This window comes from Mauremys reevesii, linkage group 20 (genome assembly GCF_016161935.1).
Source record: "Mauremys reevesii isolate NIE-2019 linkage group 20, ASM1616193v1, whole genome shotgun sequence".
In the NCBI taxonomy this organism is placed as follows: domain Eukaryota; kingdom Metazoa; phylum Chordata; order Testudines; family Geoemydidae; genus Mauremys; species Mauremys reevesii.
The window spans coordinates 20,804,057-20,824,593 of NC_052642.1; the positions used below are offsets into that span (position 1 = coordinate 20,804,057).

Here is a 20,537-nt window from a genome sequence, read left to right on the forward strand (position 1 = left end):
AACGGCCCTACTGTGTCAGACCAAAGGTCCGTCTAGCCCAGTCTCCTGTTTTCCGACAGTGGCCAATGCCAGGTGCCCCTGAGGGAATGAACATAACAGGGAATCATCAAGTGATCCATCCCATTGCCCATTCCCAGCTTCTGGCAAACAGAGGCTAGTGACACCATCCCTGCCCATCCTGGCTAATAACCATTGAACTGGCTGTTAGCAACCCCCCTTTCTGTCCCTCCTCCCTACCATTAATTTGAGCTATAATGTTGGTTTGAACTAAAGGAGCCTCCCAAGGAGTTTTTCCCTGAAAGGTAGTGGGGCTTTTGTATTATCTGAGCTGGGACAATCCGACCTCTCCCCTCTGGCCCTCTGTGGATTACAAATGGTAGAAAACTGTTGTAAATGTCCAGTCCTATCCAAGTCTTCCAGCTGGCCCAATTCCTCATCCAGGAGCTGCCTTGGATTGTGCTCAGTGACTCTTCAATTTCCTCTGTAGCTCGTCTCGATTGGCAAGTTCCGGGTTGGCTAAAGTTTACTTGGTCTCCACCATTTAAATGGAAAACCTTCTGGTCTATGGCAGTCTGATTGCTGGTTACCTCATCAATCTCTTTTACCATTCTCACCTGGTCATGTTGTGGCTGGACTTCCCAATCTGTTTGGATGCTTTGTAACTGTTGCTCCAGCAGAGACCTCAATCTCTGCCTGCAGGTCATCCTTCTGTAACACCTCCAGATGCTGCTTTCATTCCTTCTGTGAAGCCTCCAGCTTCTGTTTTAGGTCTTGTTATAAATCTCACTGCTCATTTTTTATTTCTGCAAGTACCTCCATTATTTGCTCTATCTTGGTTCAACAGCCATACCAGTTTATGCACTCTCTCGCCTCAGAAACTGACTCCCATGTCTAACACCAGAGTTTCCTCTTTTTGACCAGAACCAACTAGTCAAATTTTGGAGCCCTGGTGAAGTTCCACTTGAAAGCAGAAACTGATAGCATCTGGTATTCTCTTTGATGTAATCTTGTTTATTTACAAGGAATGTACAAAGTCCTGCTTCTCAGAACACAGGAAGAACTAAAAACAAAAGGAGCAGTTTCTTAATTTACAGTCCCAAAGCCTCTTTAGCCAACACCAGACCAAAATCTCTCTAGCTCTTTCCAGGGTAACACTGTGCTTGCAGGCTACTGCTTGGCTTTCTTCCTTTTTGACTCTGCCTCTCTTTCTCTGTTCTCAGGTTCTGCATGTTCTCTCTCACACCTGGTTACAATACCCAGTAGAATTACCCACACTCACATGGGTACTAGTTTCTGGGCAGACTCTAATAGACCTTGTTTTAGGGGTAGCCCCTTAATCATCTCTTACAAATAACTTAATTGAAGGGTGTTTTCATACATCAATTTGAATGAGGTTTTAACTCAACCCACAACAAGGTTTCCCCTGGTTCACTGGGGTGTTGAGACTAAATTAATTGATGATTTTACCACACTTTAAGCTCCTCAGATAAAGGATGCAATAGAAGTGCAAAGCTATATATTTAAACAGCCTAATCTCTTCTCTGGAAAGATGGAGATGACGCTGGTTATGGTACCTCTTCCAGTACCACACTGTTAGATACTCCCCCCTTTTGATCTTCCTACCATAGTTTCATCTTCAGATTAGTTTGGCAATACCAGAACTTTACATTTGCCTGCGAAGTTTGTGGATTAAAATGGCCAAACCTGTTTTACTACTTCTAAGTGCACAGCTTTACTTGGCAAAGTAGCTCTTGTGAAGATTAGGTGGGGTAGTTGCATAGCCAAATTTCCCACAGAGTTGCCACTGGTCATTATGTATTTAATGCTTTATGTGGCCTCTTACAAACACATTAGAAAATAAAGTCCCTACCCTGCAAAGCTTACAGTCTGACTGCAAGAGATAGAATGTAATGAAATGGAGGCAAGAATCAGCACAGAATGTGCTGGAGACCTCAGACCTAAGGTAACCTCATTAGAAACACAGACAGTGTTTTAATGTGAACAGCGCTGAGCATTTTGCATCTCTAAGGCACTTTTACAAACTATCAACATCAGCCGGAGCTTGCAAAATTCTATTCATCCACATGTTTTTTTTTAATACAGGATATACAATATCACGAGCTTTTTCATCACCGTGGTAAAGAGCAGGGGGAGCACATTTGTGCATAGGCTGGTAAATTTTTAGGCGTATTCTGAACGAGTAAATTAAATTATTATAAATAACTTAATGTTTATTTAGTGGAGGATTTAAAAAAACTGGTTTCAGTATAGCTTCAGTGAGAGCTCAGGTCCTAGATAACGTGGTTGTAAATAAAGAATCCTATCCCCCTCGAAATCAGTGGCAGCTTTGCCATGGACTTTCAGCCTTCCACCCACTCACCCTTCCGCAACCTCTGCCACCCCAAGGCTCTGGTAAGTTGTAACCCGTGCATGGCTTGCGCTTCCCCCCTCCCCCGCCGCGCAGACTTTAACCGGGAACTCCACAGAGGCAGGGGAAGCGTTTCAACGTTCCACGGGCGCCCCCTCCGCTGTACGAACGTTCTCCCGGTGGAACGCCGAGGAGCAGCTCCGCGCCACCAGCGTTCTGTGGGCGGAACCCTCCGCTGTACGAACGTTCTCCCGGTGGAACGCCGAGCAGCAGCCCCGAGCCACCAGCGTTCTGCGGGCGGAATCCGCAGCAGCAGCCCCCAATGTAAGCGCGTTCCACCGCGGGGGGCAGAGGCGCAAGGCCCGGGGAGTGGCTGACCGAGTGGCTGATAGGAGGCGCTACACCGCCCACCACCCTTAGCTCGGCTCCTCCTCCCCGCCGCCCGGCCTGCTGTTGACAAACCAGGTGCGGGGAGAGTCCCGCTGGGCATCGGCTGCTGGCGCTCCGGGAGCCCTTCGCCCGGCAGCTGTCAGCGCCCAGCCGCGAGCGGGGCGAGCCGGGGCAGGGCACTCCGCCGAGCTCATGTGGCAAACGCTGGCGATCGCGTCGGTGTTTTTCCCGGGTCTCTTCGCTCTGTGCGTTCGGAGTCTTGGCTGGGCTGCCCCGGCATGGAGCCTCAAGGACCGGATCCTCCTCAGCAGCAGGTACCGGGGGCATGGGGGAGTCATCCGGAGTCTCTTAGGCGACCGGCTAGGTCGGCACAGCTGGCTACCAACCTGTGGGAGATACAGCACAGTGCTGCTGGCATGGGGCAGTGATGGGCATATCCAGGACAGGGCAGCGTGTGTGTGAGACACTGATCTAGGTCCCACTGGCATGAGCCTGACGCGGGCAGCGTGTGTGAGAGACGCTAGATCTACCTTAATGGTGGCATGCAGCGTTCAGGCACCGCCTGCTATAGTGAAAGGCAGGCTGCATCCACACGTGTCAGTGTGTAGCTTCATGCAGGGGGAGCATTCCGCAGTGGGGGAGGCACTGGCAGGAGGCAGCGGGACTCAACGCTGTTAAAATAGCCGTGTAGAGAACCCGGGTAGGGTACGGACCCTGCAGGTTCAGGCATGTAGGGCACTCTACTCACCTAAGCCACTTCACCATCTCCACTATTGATACCTGTGCTAACTGGGCATGCAGCATCCACTCTACATGTAAGTATAGACATCCCCATCGATCTAGGACAGAACCGAGCAGCATTATCCTGACAAGGACAAAAGTGTGCAGATATGATGGGCACCTAGAACAGAAGAGCTTGTTCCTGACCTGGTGAGACTGTGTGATGCTGTGCAACGCCCATATAGAACAGCATAACATTTCTGACATGTGTAGACTGCATGTGTCTATGCAACATGCCTCTAGAATAGCATATCATTTCTGACTTGTGCAGACTGTGTGTTATGTACATCTAGAAGAGAATAGCACATTTCTGGTAACCCCCGTGTTTGCGTGATGTGCATCTAAAACATCACAGCATGGTTCTCAGATACACAGTGTGTGTGAATGCAAGAGCCATCCAGAAACAAACAGCATGTGAGGGATAGCGATAATTGCTCAATGGTTTGAGCATTGGCCTGCTAAACCCAGGGTTGTGAGTTAAATCCATGAGGCGGCCATTTAGGGATCTGGGGCAAAAATCTGCCTGGGGATTGATCCTGCTTTGAGCAGGGGTTGGACTAGATGACCTCATGAGGTCCCTTCCAACCCTGACATTCTATGATTCAGCTCTGTGTTGTACTGTTTCATACCTACTCATACCTTTAGAATGCAAACTCTTTGGAGAAGGGACAGTTTAACATACCACAGTTCAGCTATTGGGCAAGACCATGTGTATTTTAGGAACTCTGCATTATTATTTCCAGGGAATGTGTTTAATAGGGCTAGGCCTTGAAAAAAACTGCAGGCCATAGCCTCAGCTGATAATAAAGTGATGCAACTACACTGATTTCAATAGAGCTGTGTCAGTTTACATCACCCAAGGATTGGCATGTTTCAGACACAAACGCTGTGGGTGGGGGGGGAGAGAGGTACCATCCCTTTTGACGCTAGAAGGGTGCAGAGTAGGTAAATACGCACCTTTTTGTCAGTGATCCCTCCAACCATTGAGGCTCTTTCATTCTAGTCATAGCAAGATTAGCAGGGGTATGATTTTTTCTTATTTGTCAATTTCAGGCTGGTGTCTTCTGTTCAAGCTACCATGGCTACTGTTTCTGGGATCATTGTTGTCCTTAATTGCAAGGATGTGGTACGTGACAGGTAATTAAACCTAACCTAAATTACAGCCAGTCTGCACTTTTGCAAAGGCTATGCAAGAATCACGGAAAGGGGTGCTGGCAGGCAGCCCGTAAATAGATTTTTATGATAAAGAGGAAGGGTGTCAGGGGTAGCTAGGAATAAACTTCCTGTGTTCTCCTTCCCTAACACTTCAAATCAGCTGTAAGGAAATGCTCCAGTAATGCCATTCTTTGAAAAGTGTTGGCTTTTAGAATGCTCTCAGACACTGTTACACCATTCTTTTTTAAAGTGGAAATGGGGTAAGGGAATCTCCCCCATCACTGATGCATTTTAGATTTTAATTTGCTCAGTTGGACAAAAAAGAAAAAATGAGAACATCATCCTTTTCCCAACAGATATTAAACACACTTACTGAAAGTCCTAGTTCCTAACAAGAAAAACCTACTGAGAATGCTGAAAGTAGATGAGTTAAAGGCACTTTATATATACCATTTTTCACCCCAAAGGAAACAGCTCTCCCAACTAGGGATGCATTATTAACTCAGAGGAAAGAATGGACTGTTTCTTGCAACACGTGGGTATTATTTGAGATCTCCCATCCAACTATCACACTTGTTCAACCCTGTCTATTGTGTGAAATCTAAAGAGATCAGGGTAAGTCATAGGGCTGCAGGTCACAGCTTTTCATTATAAGAAAATCCATTGCATAGATAGGCCACAGTTAAAACCCTCTGTGGCTGCACGTGAACAGGTAAAGTCCTGTTTATCATCATAGCTCAAGGCAATTGGAATATATTTATCAATCTGTCCCCCATTCAGACTTAACGCCTGGAGGGATAATTCAGGGATTATGTACATACTACATCTTAAATCGGTATGTGTCTCTCAGCGGTGTGAATAAGCCACCCCCCGAGTGATGTCAGTTACACCAACCTAAGCGCTGGTGTGGAGAAGCTGGAGTCGACGGGAGAGAACTCTGCAGTTGACTTAGAGTATCTGCACTAGCAGTGCTACAGCAGCGCAGCTGTAAGCTCTGTAATGTAGCCAGAGCCTTAGATTGTCAACCAATATTTAACCGAGTTCCACACGGGAGCTGAGTGGCTATGGTCATGGAACAAGCTAAGAAAGGGGTCTACACAGCCTGGAACTTGGTTACAAGGGGGTATCTCAAGATCACAGTAATTAGAAACTCAGTATCTATAGGCAAAGAATGATTATTTTGTTACTGGTACCGTGGCCCTTCTTAGAAGCCCTGACCAGGACTGGGACCACAAAGTGCCAAGTGCTGTACAAATACAGAGTAACCATGGACTGTAATGCTTTAGTCTAATTTTGGTTGTTGGGTTTACGCTGGGGGGGGCTGCTGTGATGCACAGGAGGAAGTAGATGAGCTGGTGATCCCTTCTGGCCTGTCCCACCCCCCATCTGAAATAGGAATGGAAGGAAAACGTTTCTTTAGACATCAAGCCACCAGAGGTTGTTCAGGCCTCAGAACACATTTCTGCACAGAAGTTATTGATCAGTAACATTCCCAGCAGTTCTTACAAGGGCTCCTTTCTCTTTGCAAGGCATCAGTTACAGTTATTCCATGTTGTGCAATTGTGACACCAAGATACGTTGAGAACAGGCTGCCGCGTGCGGCTGTTTCCCCAATAACCCCACATCCTGGGGGATTTTATTGCATAAATAAAATACTCTGCGGTTCTCTTTCAGACCTGGCAGGCAGAGATCTCAAAAGTAACTAACAGGGATTAACTCAGGGATCCCGAAGTGCTTTCCAAACAGTAATGAATGTGGAGTAGGTAAGCACTCTTGTCCTCATTTTACTGATTGAGAAACCGAGGCACAGCAATGTTACAAGCCCAGTTCTATAAGCCACACTAGGTAGCATTTACTAGTGCCCCATCTGAATCGTGAGAGTGCTCCTGCGTGAAGTACCTCTCCCTTCAAGCAAGGGCTGAAGAGCTCAGTCCTGTAAGATGCTGCATCAGGACCAGAGCACTCAGAACCTGGCAGGACACTGGAGCTGCCTGCTAACCTGTGGCAATGCTGAGGTAGCTTCTTAGCTAGTTAGAGCTCAGGACTCCTGGGTTCTGTTTTTGGCTGTGGCACTGAAGTGACCTTGGGTAAGTAGCTTTGTCTCTGAATGCCTCAGTTTCTCTGTCGGTTCAGCAGGGGGGCGATACGTTGGGGGAAGTGCTGTGAAATCCTCTGATAGGGGATGTTCTGCAGAGTAGCAGCCACAGCTTAGCTTTTGAAGTAAAGGTTGAACAAAATTGTAATGGAAATGTGAGCAACAAGGGTAAAGTGGGTGTCCACGGTAGGCGTTGGCCTGTTAGAGGCAAGTTTTCCTTTGGGCCTTGCAGACAATGGAGTTAGACTAGACTAAACCTGGAGTATCATGCTGGTGAGCCAGGCACATCGATCTCCTCCATCTTCCAGCCATCCGCGTGTGCACGAGGCTATGGTAATGCAAGATCACTTCCTCCCCTTAGGTACTGGCTCGCAGTAGAGTACGTTTGGGTCATCGTCCCATACATGATCTATGACATATACGTCATGTATCTCTGCCATTGGCACAAAAGCAAAGACACCTCAGAGAAGAAGCATTCACTGGCCAGCGTGAGGAGCTTCCTGGAAAAGGATCGCCTCATGGTGACACACCATCTCTTCATTCTTGTTGTCCTCACACCCGTCGCACAGGTAGGGGCAGCAATCAGGATTGCCAGTCTAACCGAACATAAGAGTGAGACACACAGTGAAGCGCTCACCTGGTTCCAGGCTGGGACTAACGCATGGGCACATAGTGCCCTCAGTTGTGGTCTTTGTTGATTCCCATTACCTCCTGGATGGTCTCTAAACACAGGGGTGAAATCTTGGTTCTATAGACATCCCTGGGAGTTTTGCCTTGGATTTCACCGTTAATTGTACCCCACTGCAGCAGCTGGACTCCCCACACCCAGCTCCATCTCATCCACTTCACTCTGCTCCTGAACCATCTGTGCAGCTCCATGGTCATCCCCCGTCAACCATTGCTCCAGGGCACCTTCTTCTACCAGGGAACAGGGGTGCTGAGAGCCACTGAACCAAACTATCAGAGGGGTAGCGGTGTTAGTCTGGATCTATAAAATCAGCAAAGAGTCCCGTGGCACTTTATAGACTAACAGACGTATTGAAGCATGAGCTTTCGTGGGTGAATACCCACTTCGTTGGTGCATCCAATAAAGTGGGTATTCACCCACAAAAGTTCATGCTCCAATACGTCTGTTAGTCTATAAGGTGCCACTGGACTCTGAACCAAACTGTAAATCCTGGCTATAATGGAAACCACAAATCAGGGGGTGCTGCAGCACCCACTGCACCACTAGTTCCAGCACCTATTCCTGGAAACACAGGGGACACCACATCTCTCCCATTTAGGACATTTCACAGACTGACTAGTAGGTGGGACTCTAAAGATGGGACAGACAAAGTCCTCCACCTCCTTTTGCAGAGTCTACAAGCAGCACATGCCACGCTCTGCTCTGACTTATTCTGAACCTATCAGGACTGAAACCAGTTTAGTCTGAACATAAAATTTAGTCAAGTGGAAGCTTTAATCAGTCTGTGTACCTTTGATCTGTATCTATCACCATTGATTAGTATCTTCAACAAGCTTAGAAATTTTTGCTTCCAAGATCACCTTTGGGGGGGAGGGGGGCGGCAATCTGGACCCAACAGAGAAGCTGCGATCCCCATGGTAATCCTTAGTTACCTTCCTTCCAGCTTTGTTCAGGAGGGGTGTGAGCCAATGCCACTGAAGGCACTGGGAAGCCTCCAGTTGGCATCAGTGGGAGTTGGACTGGGCCGCACTTGGCCACGAAGAAGGTCCCTGCACTAATCACTCTGTTTTTTTCTAGTACCTCAGAGGAGAGCTTGGAGATTTCTTTGTTGGTTGCATCTTTGTGGCGGAACTGAGCACTCCGTTCGTGTCACTGGGCAAAATCCTGATGCAGGTAGGCCTGGCCTATATGTATCTTTAAAAAGAATGGGGTGGGGTGTATTGTTTTACCCATGCTGCTCTCCCTCTAAATATTGGGATCAAAAAAGCCTTAATGCTAACAGCAAGGTTACCTGGGAAATTCAGCAGTGGTTCTCATCCTTTTCCACCCCAGGACCCACCTGGAACTGCTTTCCATCCAACTAGGAGCCCTCTTTCGTTTAACATTGGGAGGAAAGCAGTTGGTCAGGACCCCCCCAGTAACTGTTTGTGATCCACACGTCTGGAAACCCCTGTTTTAAGACCACACTGGCGTCCTAGTTCCCACTTAGTCCATCCATCTTTGATTACAGTCTGATGGAAGTAAGTCCTCACTAACTAGTCACCAGCCAAAGAGCAGCAGCTCTCCTCACCGATCCTCTTTCTTTAGGAAATCCTTTGTCACCAGTCACCCTCCCCTCACAGGCTGTCTCATCCATGGGCTTGATCCAAAGCTCTTAGGAGCCAATGAGTCTTTCCATTGTCTTCTCTGTGTACTAGCTCAGGTCCATAAATTGAAAGCTCTTTGAGGCAAGGAGTTTCCCTACATGCCTGTATGTCTCCATGCATTACAATACTGTAGGGATAATAATCAGTGACATAGAAATGGACAGTCACTCTTTATATGCAGCATTTACCGTGCGTTCCCCCACACTTTTCTTTCTTTTGCAGCTAAAAATGCAGGACACGCTCCTGCACAAGGTGAATGGGATTCTCATCCTGGTGACGTTCTTCCTCTGCCGGATCGTCCTCTTCCCATTCATGTACAGGGCCTACGCCAGGCATACGGGGATTCCCATCTACATGGTGCCTTTCCACATCCCCATGCACTGCAACGTGGCCAATGCCTCTCTCATCGCCCCACAGCTCTACTGGTTCGTGCTGATCTGCAGGAAAGCTGTCCGACTCTACAGCAGTTCGCCGTCCGACAAGAATAGATAATCGCCGGCAGAGGCTGCAGACCACAAGGTTTGAGACTAAGCCAGCATCCTGGCTCTTCTCCCAGCTGCCTTGCCATTAAAATCAGTGTTGTAGATACCAGGTTGGGACCGGAACATCATTGCCCATTAGTATTAGGAGGCTCCTTTACTTTAAAGCAGCTGTATTGTCTCCGCTGCAGTTCAGGGAAGCAGCACCAGCCTGTTACAGAAGGACGTTCTTTCTGTAACACTCAAGTGTCCTGTGTCCTTCTGTCTGCGGAAGAACCTGGCTAGTGGGAGGATTATGTAGGTGAAGCACTAAAGAGCCTCGCTGTGGTCAGACGCTCTAGCTATTGGTCAATGAAATGCTAAAGGGGAGAGAGGGGAGGCAAGAGGGTTGGTTATAAATATTCCAGTCAATTAGTAGGTGAAATTGGCATTGAAAGACTATGGCACAGACCCAGACCTGGCAGAAGTGGGTGCAATGCCCACAGAAGATGCTGGGCCAAATTCAGTGCTGGGTGTAACCTGTGGGGGTGGGGGGTGTCACTGGTGTGATCTGACCATCTGTAGTTGTGGAAAACCAGTGTGTCATACATACTGAGGGGCAGGTTCAGAACCTGAGCGAGGTGAGTTATTCTGATTTACACCCTTCCAGCTCAGAGCAGAATCTGGCCCTGAGGGAACAGAAAAGGGGGTGATGTTCTGAACCGTCTGCTCCCTTAAACACTGCTCTTGTGCCATGGCTGAATTTGGTCCATTGCCCCTGGGGAAGTTTCTAGTTGCTGCTAAGCACGAGTTTGTCCCTTGGCCACGCTCCATGCAGACCCAAGTGCAGTGTTTCCCCAGGTCTGTGATAACTCAACCCACTAACTCAGCCCTGGTGAAAAGAACCAGAGAGAAGAAACTGGAGCTAGGAATTATAGGTGAAATGCAACAAGCTGCTGGAGGTGGCAGCACCAGAACAGTGGTCACTGACTGACACCCCTAGTCTAGTCCTATGCCCCCTTACACCAATGCTGACTTGGGCCCACAGTATCTGCTGCACTGACTAATTGTTTCCCCTGACCCTGCTTATTACCACACCCTCTGCAAGACCAGCCCCAGACTGCAGCACTTTGCTTAAGGCCGAGAACCAGATCTTTCTTTATAACCGTGGACTAAAGACCCTAGCAGGCGCACAAGCAAAACGCCAACCACTCTGAGCACACACCCCTGATGGACAATCACCATATGCACAAGAAACACCAGGACAGTCACCGGCTCTTTGTAACCTTGGGTGCCAGCACTAACGGGCTGCATTCGTCCCTGGAGAATAACTCCACAGAAGTGAGTAGCTCCACCAGGGGCGAACCTGCCCCTTACCTATCTGTGGAGCAGGGAGTTTACAAAGGATAGGCTGCCTTGTAGCTTTTATTCAGCGGCTGGGGAAGAGCCGAAGACTGTGTTTGAAAGCACTTAGCTCTCCGAATCCCAATTCCATCAGGCCTTACCCCGCACATAGTCACATGTTCCTGGAAGAATAAAGGAATTGGCTCTTTCCAAGCTTCGCTCTAACAACACGTGTCTAATGACTGTCGGATTAGTAACGTGTTTTGTTTTTATTATTATTAACTACACAGGCCAGTCAGACGGGTGGGTTTCCACTTTGTAACATGCTCTCAGTATTGCAGGCATTTTTATCTTGCTGTTTTTGTTACAAATAATTTGCCTTATGTAACAGAAAGGAAAAAAGCGCTTGAGGCATTTTAAAGTTTGCACTAACATTGTCCCTACTCACTACCACGCCTGTCGGAAGAGAGACCAATAAAGACCTCTTTTCAGAGCCACTGGACGGGGAATCTGTCTTGTACAACGTGGACTTTCTGGGTAGAGAGGCTCTAGCTGGCTGAGGGGGAGTCAGGGTTACCAGTCTGAATCCAGCCCAGCATAGAAGCAACCCAAATTCATTACCAAGTTGCTAGAGATTTGGGGGTGTCACAATTTTCCCCAGCAGGCAGGTGGTGACGTTGCAATCTGCCCATGAGGATCTAAGCCCCTTTTGCTGACAGTATTAGCAGGGGGCCCGGTTACTGACTAGCCAATGGAGGCTGAGCGTCTCTGGATTAGGGTCACAGGGCCATAGGCCTGGTGCGGAACTCCTTAACAGCAAACACAGTAACAAGATATTAAAAGGCCAGATTGGAGTTGCGGGTGTAATTGAAGAACAACTAAAATGGAGGCTATTTTAACTGGCAGGTTTCACAGAGGATGCAGACATCAATTTCTAAATGCACCATGACACTCCCAGGCATGTTAAAAAAAAAATACAGCTACACAAACAAGTCCAAAAGAAAAGGTTTATTATAGATCTTACAAATCTCCAAGTAACGTCTCCTCATCTTTGTGGAGTTTAGGTTCTGTTCAACACCGGTGTGTCTCATTCTGTCATGCCTCTGAGCTTTGATGATCCGTGGAGCTGAGACATGCCGTTTCGCTCCAGGTGTAATCTGTGACCTGCTTGCCACCTGGGATGGATCACAGCTTGCTCAGCTTCTGCAGGAGCGTGGCCCGGAGCTCCTTGTTGCTGACGTTGTCAGTGATGGACTCCAGGAAGTGCTTCTCGTTGGCTTTCCTGAGTGCGCTGCTCAGGGACTTGTCAGAGGCACTGAGCGTTTCGTACTGCGAGAGGATTTCCAAGGCCAGAACCAAGAGCGGCTCACCGGAGCGGTCATCTGGCAGCATGGCCGCCACGTGCAGCACATGGCAGAACACCTGGATGTAGATGAAGGACACTTCCTGCGTGGGGTTCTTGTCGTCGGCAGAGTGCCAGTGAGAGAGGGAATCCCTCTTGACCGAGCCCAGCAGGTCAGTGAGACTGTTGCTGTAAAGTCTCACCACGTGCTGCCAGGCTTCTGCCGGCAGCCAGCTGGAGCAGCTGGAGCTGCAGAGCAGCTGGAATCCTCTCAAGAAGAGCACGGAGAACTGGAGATAATGGGCAAAAGGCTTGAAGTTGAGCAGCGGCATGTACTGCACGTACTCCAGGGTATAAGGTACGTGAAGGACCTGCCTCTGCAGCAGGCTTTCAATCACCTGCGTGAGTCTCTTCCATTCGCTGTGGCTGCACCACGGAAGGACCTGTATCAGGGCAACCAGGAACCCTTTGCTGAACAAGTTGACTTCTTCTGGGTTGTCCACATCAACGGTGAGGAGAGAGAGCATTTGCTCCCTCAGCGCCGTGGATATGCAACAGCACTCCATCCAAGCCAGGAGCCCGCTGCCTGCCCCATATGCCGGGACGGGGCGGGACGTCCACTCGTCCTCTGAGAGCTTGCAAATTTGAAACAGGGTAGCTGGGACTTCGTTCTTAAAGTGATCTCCGAAAAGCTTCTTCAGCCGGAGACCAACAGTCCAGTCCAGCAGCTCGACCTTCCGGTGCAGCCACGCCAGCGACTGGATCCACACTTCTGGGGAGGGGGCAGCTTTCTGCCCCACCATCTCGCAGAGCTGAGAGAGGGTAGTGGCAATCAGGTCTTTGGTCTCCAGCGAAGGGCAGTGCTGGTCCCTGAAGCGGTGCCAGTACTTCGTGTAGCCATCCAGGAGCTTGCAGAGGCCCAGAAGGAGCGGGAAGGGGTAGCAGGACTTAAGCCACTGTTCCTCTGAATCAGGCTGGACCTCCAGAACCTTACTGAGGATCTGCAAGCTCAGCTCGATGTGAGCAAAGTCTGATTTCAAATGGGGAAGGACAAAGGCTTTGGTCACCTCTGCGGGGGAGAGAAGCGGATGACCTGAACTCGGCTGCATGAGAAGGGCCAAGAACTCTAAAAACTGCTCCTTTTCCTTAGCGGAGGAGAGTCTCCCCCAAACAGTCTCCTTGAGACATCTCTCTAGCAGGCTGCCCGACCGGTTTGGGTCGTCTCGTGCCTCTTGGAAGCTCAGCGCCGGGAAGGAGCACAGGATCTGTGCTAGGAACTGGTGCGTTCCCAGGTTGACGACAGCAAGGTTGCAGACCTTCTTCACCGTTGCCTCCGGGTGGAGCAGAGTCAGCCTCGCTACAGAGGCGACAGCCTTGGTGAGACCTTGATCTGACGCACTCTGCGTGATCTGGTTGAAAGCCAAGTTCAGCTCCTCTTGAAAACCCTCCATAAACACCTTCAAGTTCAAGGACAGGCCCTGTCCACCCCAAGAAGCCAGGACGCCCGAGATCACTTTGTTCTTGTCGGGTAGTGGAAGCTCAGCGTAACACTCCAGAATGGTTTTGATCACTTGACTCTGCCGCTCCCTGCTCTCTCTGTTATCAGCAGACAAGCTAAAAATCACGGTGGTCTCCAGCAATTGCAAGACCAGCTCCGGTTTCTGGAAGAGGGCTCTGTTTTTAACAAGGCAGGTGACCCAGTCCTTAGAAAAGGCCCAGGCCTTCTCAGAAGCAAAAATGGAGCACATTTCCGTGTGCCGGTCCATCCTCTTCTCGATAATTGCCATGGCAACCAAAGCCATGACACTGCTGTCTGAATTCCTGCCTTTCAGCTTTGGATTGATCTTCTTGAGGAAGTCCACAATGATCTGTCCCAGTTCTGACACCATCTGCTTCTCGTCCTCACTCAGGTCTCCAGACTTGGCAAAGGAGATCAGGTTCTTCCCGAAGGCAGTGAGGCTGTCAAGGAGTCGGTAGCTTTCGTAGCAGATCTCTTTGTGGCTGTTCAGCATGCCCTGTAGCTCCTCCCCCCAGCCCTGGAGCAAGCTACGGAGGAAGCTCAAGCCAACAAACAGCTCTTCGCTGGATAGCTTGACCACAGACAGCAAGCTCACGCTCCTCTCGGCCTCCTTCACTTTCTCTTCCAGACCCCTTCTGTTGTACCGGTTCTCGCTGTCGTCGTTCCAGATAGCGACGACGGATGCGATCTTGTCTAGGTATGCCTTGACGGGCAGCGAGCTGGACTCACGCTCTATCACGGTGAAGACTGACAGCAGCTCCACCAGGTTGGCGAGAGCACAGCACTTCATCTTGGGGAGGACGATGCTCCCGTAGAGCTGCTTTAGCCCGTCAATCAGAACCGTCAACAGGCCAGTGGCCAAGGGGGAACTCTGCAGGGAGAAGGGGTCACCCTTGAATCTCTTTGCGGGGTGGCAGGGCTCATCTGGAGACTCGGACAGGTGTTGATGGGCCAGAGTGCTGAACATCAGGATCATTTTGTCTTGCTCGCCCTCCTTGTGTTTCATTATCTCCCACCAGACGTCCAGGAAGAAGGCGACGTCCACCAGGGACGTCTCATTCACAACGTACTTGACAAAGAGCTCAAGCTCCTGCTGACGCACCGCTGTGGGCAGCGCCAGCAGCAGCTGCACGAAGAGCCGTGGTGCATTCAGAGCCTTGAGCAGCTCGAAGAGGACAGTGTGGTTTATACGCGGGATCATGCTGCCCGCCGAGAAGAAGACATCTTCCTTCCACCGTTGGTCGATTGAGGTGGGGCCCGCGGAGGACAAGGGGCAGGGGAAGAGGATTTTGGCCCAGATGATGATAACCGCTTTCTTCTTCCACACATTGGGTTGGGATGGGGAAGAGGAACGGCTGGTGCATATCTCTTTCAAGGCATCAGTTATAGGCTGCCCGACCAGGGGCCAGTCGGATTTGGCCAACTCTGTCAATGCTTTGGGATGATACAACTTCGCTGCTAGCAGGAACCCACCATGCAGAATGGTTGTTTCCTCACAAATGTTCAAGGGTCCTGTTTAAAGAGAAGCACACACAGACATGCTATTAAATCTGAGAGGAAGGATGCCCTTGTGATTAGACCAGGGCTCAGAAGAGCTGGTTTCAATGTCCTGCCACAGCCTCCTTGTTTGACCTCAGGCTACTCAGTCTGTAAATGGGGCTAGTAGTACTTCCTTTCTCCTATCTTTCTTAAGAACATAAGAACGGCCCTATTGGGTCAGCCCAAGGGTCCATCTAGTGTAGTATCCTGTCTACCGATAGTGGCCAGTGCCAGGTGCCCCAGAGGGAATGAACAGAACAGGGAATCATCAAGTAATCCATCCCGTCGCTCATTTCCAGCTTTTGGCAAACAGAGGCTAGGGACACCATTCCTGCCCATCCTGGCTAATAGCCATTGATGGACCTATCCTCCTTGAATTTATCTAGTTCTTTTTTGAACCCTGTTATGGTCTTGGCCTTCACAACATCCTCTGGTTCTTGTGCATCACCAAATTAAATTAATAGGCAGGAGGTTTAAAACAAATAAAAGGAAGTATTTCTTCACACAATGCACAGTCAACCTCTGGAACTCCTTGGAACTTCTTCTGTGTCATCTCCTTAGACTGCAAGCTCTTTGGAGCGGGCACTGTCTCTTTCTATGTGTACACACAGCGCCTAGCATGGGGCACTGCTATAACACAAATAGTTTACTTAAACTAACTTACATTGGGGAATGTTAATGGATTGTTACGGAAATGCTGCAAGGAAGTAAAAGATTCAACCTTCCATCTTATAGGGGGAAAAACAACCTCGTATTAACCCTTAATGCAGCAAGTCCACCAGATCTAGGGATTAGAGAGATCATGCGACTGTCCTGAACTCCAAACAGACATACCAATTACACAAAAAAACCACCCTCAGTTTACACACGTTGCAGTAGCTCCTTCATTCGCATAGCATAGCCTGGGAGTGTCAGGGAAAGAGGATTACACAGGCGCACACATGCACAACAGCTTGCAGGGAAAGGGATGTTTTCCAGCTGATGATTGTAGTATCACCCTGTGTTTCTATAGAGCCTATAGTCTGAAAGCACTTTACAAATTATACAGCACTGAAATGCAGGCAGGCCAGGGGCAACGTGTACCCATGCACTGAACAAACAACGCAACTGCTGGGGGTGGGCTCTGGACACCAGTGTCAACTCCTCCTCTTACAAAACGTGCCACGGGATTAGTATTGTCCACAGCGCGCAAACAGGGCTTTGGTTTCTAAGCTCGCCAGCCCCACCACTTCTCTCTCACATACAGAGAACTCAAGGTTTCTAATCCAGAGGGGGAAGGAATCTGTGAAACTGCCCCTCCACTGCTATGGAGGCGAAAGGTGCATAACGGGCTTCTTGAGGGATGGGGGAAGGAATACAGTGGCCCCACTGCCTAAAGTCACTGTGTCTGCTTGGCACCGGCCCCTGCTTTGGTGTTGTACGTAAATACAGAATTGTGAGACTTTGAGCCTATACTGCACTTTCCAAGAGAGGAGCTGATGGGGGAGGAGCGCTACTGTCAGGCTCATGTACACTAGAGGCACAGACAAGTTAAGTCACTCACGCGAGGTCACACATCAGCGGCAATGTCTGACTAATGTACCAGCATGGTGGAATGTTGCACAGCTCTGAGATGTGAGCTGCATTCCAGGACACCCCTGCAAGGATCCTGCATATAAGTGCCCACCTCAGAGGAAAGGCTAGGCCTTGCTTCCAGGGAAGTCCTGTGGCTAAAACACTGCCACAAGACAATCACTGATCTGCACTGACTCCGCGAATTCTCCTCCTAATAGAACCTACCCCATTGGCCTAAAGCTTTGGGCTCTAAATCTCCAGTGCAGAGATCAAGGGGACTGGCACTGGATTCCTACAGTAGGTGGGGTTTCCCTGTAGGATGCTGGTGTGTATTTGTTACCGGATTCGAATCTCTGTGTCTGTTTACACTGCCTGCTCACAGAAGGTGCCTTGTCCCCTCCGAACCATTTCCAAACGGCATTACTGGCTGCGCTATAACGTTCTATGGAGCGTTATGTACCTCCTGTCTAGGCAGGTACCCTCTGCTCCTCACACGCTGTGGGCGAGGCTGGCAGGCCATTCTAGCAACAGCATGAGCCACACGAGGAGCAAGGAGGAATTTGCCAGTGTCTGTCTCTCACGCACACACATGGAATCAAAATCCCTGAAGCACCTTTTTTTTGGTGACATGCACTAGGGTGTACTAACAGGGCAAACGATTCTCTCGCTGGTCTGATTTCTGCTAACCGCCTTGCTGACTCCTCAGCCAGCTGGTGCAATTGCTTAGCTCAGCCCAGGGTCCTAATTTAAGCGGGGGAGGCTCGTGCCCTGCTGGGATCAGCAGCCTCGTGTGATGCAACTCCGCGGGGGCAGGGTAGCTCGCCCGACCGCCGGGCTAGACGAGCTGCGATACGTACCTGGCGCCTCGCCAGGCCAGGAACGTGGGAGCGACTTTCTACTCCGGAGCGAGGGATTCAACCCCCGGCAGGGGAGGCGGGTTTAAGGTGCTGCGTGTCCCCACGCACACCCCGATGCACGCCCCCCACGCGTGTCCCGACACCACCCCCCGCGCCGCCAGCGAAGCACCCACCTAGCTCCATGGCCCGGCCTCTCGGCTCCTCCGGCGGGGCAGGGGCGGGCCGGCGGCGCGGCTCCCCGAGGCGGGCCCTGTGAGCCAGGCGCGCCCGGCTCTGTGACGCTCCCGACCAGCCGCCGCCTGCGAGCCACGTGGCCGCGGCTCCCCCCAGCGAGGCGGCACAGCGGGCTCTGCCGGCGCCTCCCCAGCACTGCACGGAGCGGCGATCGCGGAGCGGTGCCCGGTCGGTAATTCCCCCCTGCTCCTGGGTGGGGGATGCCGCTCGCCCGGCTCCTGGGTGGGGGATCCCCCCCCCGCTAAGGCTCCTCCCCCAGACACTGGAAACCTTCCCCTCTTAAAACTCTCAGCCTCCCCCCGTCCCCATATTGACCTGCCCCTTTTGGGGTCAAAGTCTGAGTCCTGGACAGGGAGATTCGCTTCCCCAGGCCACGCGACGGGCTGGGAGCTCCCAGGTTCTGGGACTCACACAATCCCTGACACCCCTGAAATTGGGGGGTGGGGTAGGGCATCATTTTTAAATTTAATGAAAGGGGGCTGGGAGAACCACCCCCGGAAAGCCAGAGTGTTGAGGCACCTCAGCTGAACCAGCCTGGATTTAGGAGATGCTGAGCAAACTGGGCCACTCTTATTTAGGTACACCCAGCTTTGAAACAGATGGCCCAGGCCTCTTAAGGAACTTAACTTAAACCTACAACCAGCCAGCAATTGGTTATAGAAAAGTACTTTCATTAACAGGTATATGTGCATTGCTTAGCTAGGTACTAGGACAGGGCACTTGATACATATCTATTTTAGTACAGCATAAAAACTTCCACTGCTGTACTAACTAAGAGGCATATATCACAGCTGTTTACATGTGACTGACTGTCATTTGAGGCACAAAAATTCAGCATGGGGTTAAGGTGGGGTTTTGGTTCTTTTCCAGTACTACTAAACTCAAAGCTTCCAAGATCATGTGTCAGGCCCCCTAAAAATTAACTTTTTATTTGCCTTCTGGGTTTTTAAATGTTTAAGTCACAGTTTTCAGGTTTTTCTCTGCAATGATCAGGGACAAAAATTTACATTTTTCTACCCCCTCTTAAATGAAAGAGGAGATTGTGAGATAATCACCTGACTCCAGCAGCTGGGGCTTTAAGAAAAACAAATAGCATAACAGTTGGCAACGCCGCTTCTTTCTGAGGCAAACTGCCAATATATAGGCACAGAGGGTTAAATTCTTCTTAGCAGAAATCCAGAACAACCCCCCTGAAGCCCAGACTGACATAGATAGAGCTAAGACCAAATTCCTAGCTCAATTTGTTTTCTTTGAACAAGTCTTCCTTTGACCTTCTTCCACACTGGTTACAAAGGGAGACTAAACCTGTCCATATGTTTATGAATAAATGGCCACACACTTTACAAACCAGATATATTTATAAACAGTCTATATTTTTATCCCATGTTTATCCCAGTAGAGAGACTAACTGCCATACATAAAGAGAAACAGACCCCAACATCCTGTCTCCAGAAGGGAAAGTAATGCTAGGTCCAAGAAGAATTGACTGTAAAAATCTAACTCCCCTAATCTGGGATTAATTTTAAGGCCATTTGAAAATTTTATTGCTCCGGCTAAAGGCAGTTACACTCTTCCATTGGGGCATTTAAAAAATCTTACTCTGCTGTTGCAACTCTTTCATTCCAGTTGTCGTGGCCTGGGTCAGCCCTTGAGAATCTTGGCAAGCCCTCCACCGCGTAAGGAAGGAGCAGACCTGACGCTGAGCTCTCACCATGTCTCAGGCGGAATTTGAGAAAGCCGCTGCCATGGTCAGGGAAATGAAGGTTCCGATCTCAGAGCAAGAAAAACTGGAGATTTACAGTCTCTACAAACAAGCCACCATCGGGGACATCAACATTCCCTGCCCTTGTGCAACCGATGTAACAGGCAAAGCCAAATGGGAGGCCTGGAATGGACGCAAAGGGATGAGCAAGGCCGATGCCATGAAGAATTACATAGCAAAAGCAGAAGAGATGAAAAAAAAGTATGGAGCGTAAAATTAAGCATTCATAGATATCAGGCAGCCACATGTCATTAGCAGGGCTTTTGACCCAGCATCCCTGCTAGGGAGTTTCCTCTCACCCTTAGATCAATGTAGTGTAGCTGCCAAGCCAATAAAACTCTAATCAACAACAGTGGAGTGTCTGTGACTGGAAAAAAGTGTGCAGAGTTTGCATGCTCTCCTTTGAGAGTCTATACACGTGTGGAAGTTCATTTCAGGATAAGGATAGTCCAGTCATTGTTTATGATTTGTGGTAAACTCTTACCGATACTTAAGAGGCTTACTTCACAAGCCAGTGTATTTGTTTAAAGAAACACCCTCCCTTTGAAAAACACATTACTGTCGGCCAGTGTCACACTTACCATAGTTAAAAGAGCTGCTGGAGCTTACGGGACAAAGGAACTTGATGGACTGTTTGACTTTGTGCAGTTTCTCCCTTACTAAAATGGGCTCGTGGAATCCAGACAATTAAACAAGAAACCACATTGCCAATATGTAAGCCTGGGGTGTGGAGAAGACACACCACAGGCAGCCTTTACAAGGTCAAATGGTGGGCAATCATTAATCCAGAACAGGCCAGGGTTAAT

At 49.6% G+C, this 20,537-nt stretch overlaps 3 protein-coding genes across 8 annotated transcripts; 2 read left to right on the forward strand and 1 right to left on the reverse strand.

Moving 5' to 3' along the window:
• The first annotated feature begins 1,916 nt into the window (after positions 1–1,916).
• Positions 1,917–11,418, forward strand: TLCD3A (TLC domain containing 3A). 5 transcript variants are annotated; one of them, XM_039507368.1, is made up of 5 exons: positions 1,917–1,963; positions 4,592–4,675; positions 7,150–7,357; positions 8,554–8,649; positions 9,345–11,418. In XM_039507368.1, the coding sequence occupies exons 2-5, from the start codon at positions 4,617–4,619 to the stop codon at positions 9,612–9,614; spliced, it is 633 nt and encodes a 210-aa protein (XP_039363302.1). In that variant the 5' UTR covers positions 1,917–1,963; positions 4,592–4,616; the 3' UTR covers positions 9,615–11,418. The 5 variants fall into 5 exon arrangements, 4 of the variants coding, with proteins under 4 accessions (XP_039363302.1, XP_039363301.1, XP_039363304.1 ...); XM_039507367.1 differs by lacking the exon at positions 1,917–1,963 and adding an exon at positions 2,344–2,412; XM_039507366.1 differs by lacking the exon at positions 1,917–1,963 and adding an exon at positions 2,448–3,072.
• Positions 11,419–11,917: 499 nt separating this feature from the next.
• Positions 11,918–18,040, reverse strand: GEMIN4 (gem nuclear organelle associated protein 4). Of its 2 annotated transcripts, none has more exons than XM_039507362.1 (2): positions 17,909–18,040; positions 11,918–15,297 (listed from the first exon to the last, which is right to left on the reverse strand). In XM_039507362.1, the coding sequence occupies exons 1-2, from the start codon at positions 17,916–17,918 to the stop codon at positions 12,110–12,112; spliced, it is 3,198 nt and encodes a 1,065-aa protein (XP_039363296.1). In that variant the 5' UTR covers positions 17,919–18,040; the 3' UTR covers positions 11,918–12,109. The 2 variants fall into 2 exon arrangements, 1 of the variants encoding a protein (XP_039363296.1); XR_005590044.1 differs by lacking the exon at positions 17,909–18,040 and adding an exon at positions 17,736–17,877 and having other exon boundaries at positions 15,162–15,297.
• LOC120387138 (diazepam-binding inhibitor-like 5) lies at positions 18,018–20,083 on the forward strand. The gene is made up of 2 exons (XM_039507371.1): positions 18,018–18,137; positions 19,596–20,083. The coding sequence occupies exon 2, from the start codon at positions 19,682–19,684 to the stop codon at positions 19,943–19,945; it is 264 nt and encodes an 87-aa protein (XP_039363305.1). The 5' UTR covers positions 18,018–18,137; positions 19,596–19,681; the 3' UTR covers positions 19,946–20,083.
• Positions 20,084–20,537: the final 454 nt, after the last annotated feature.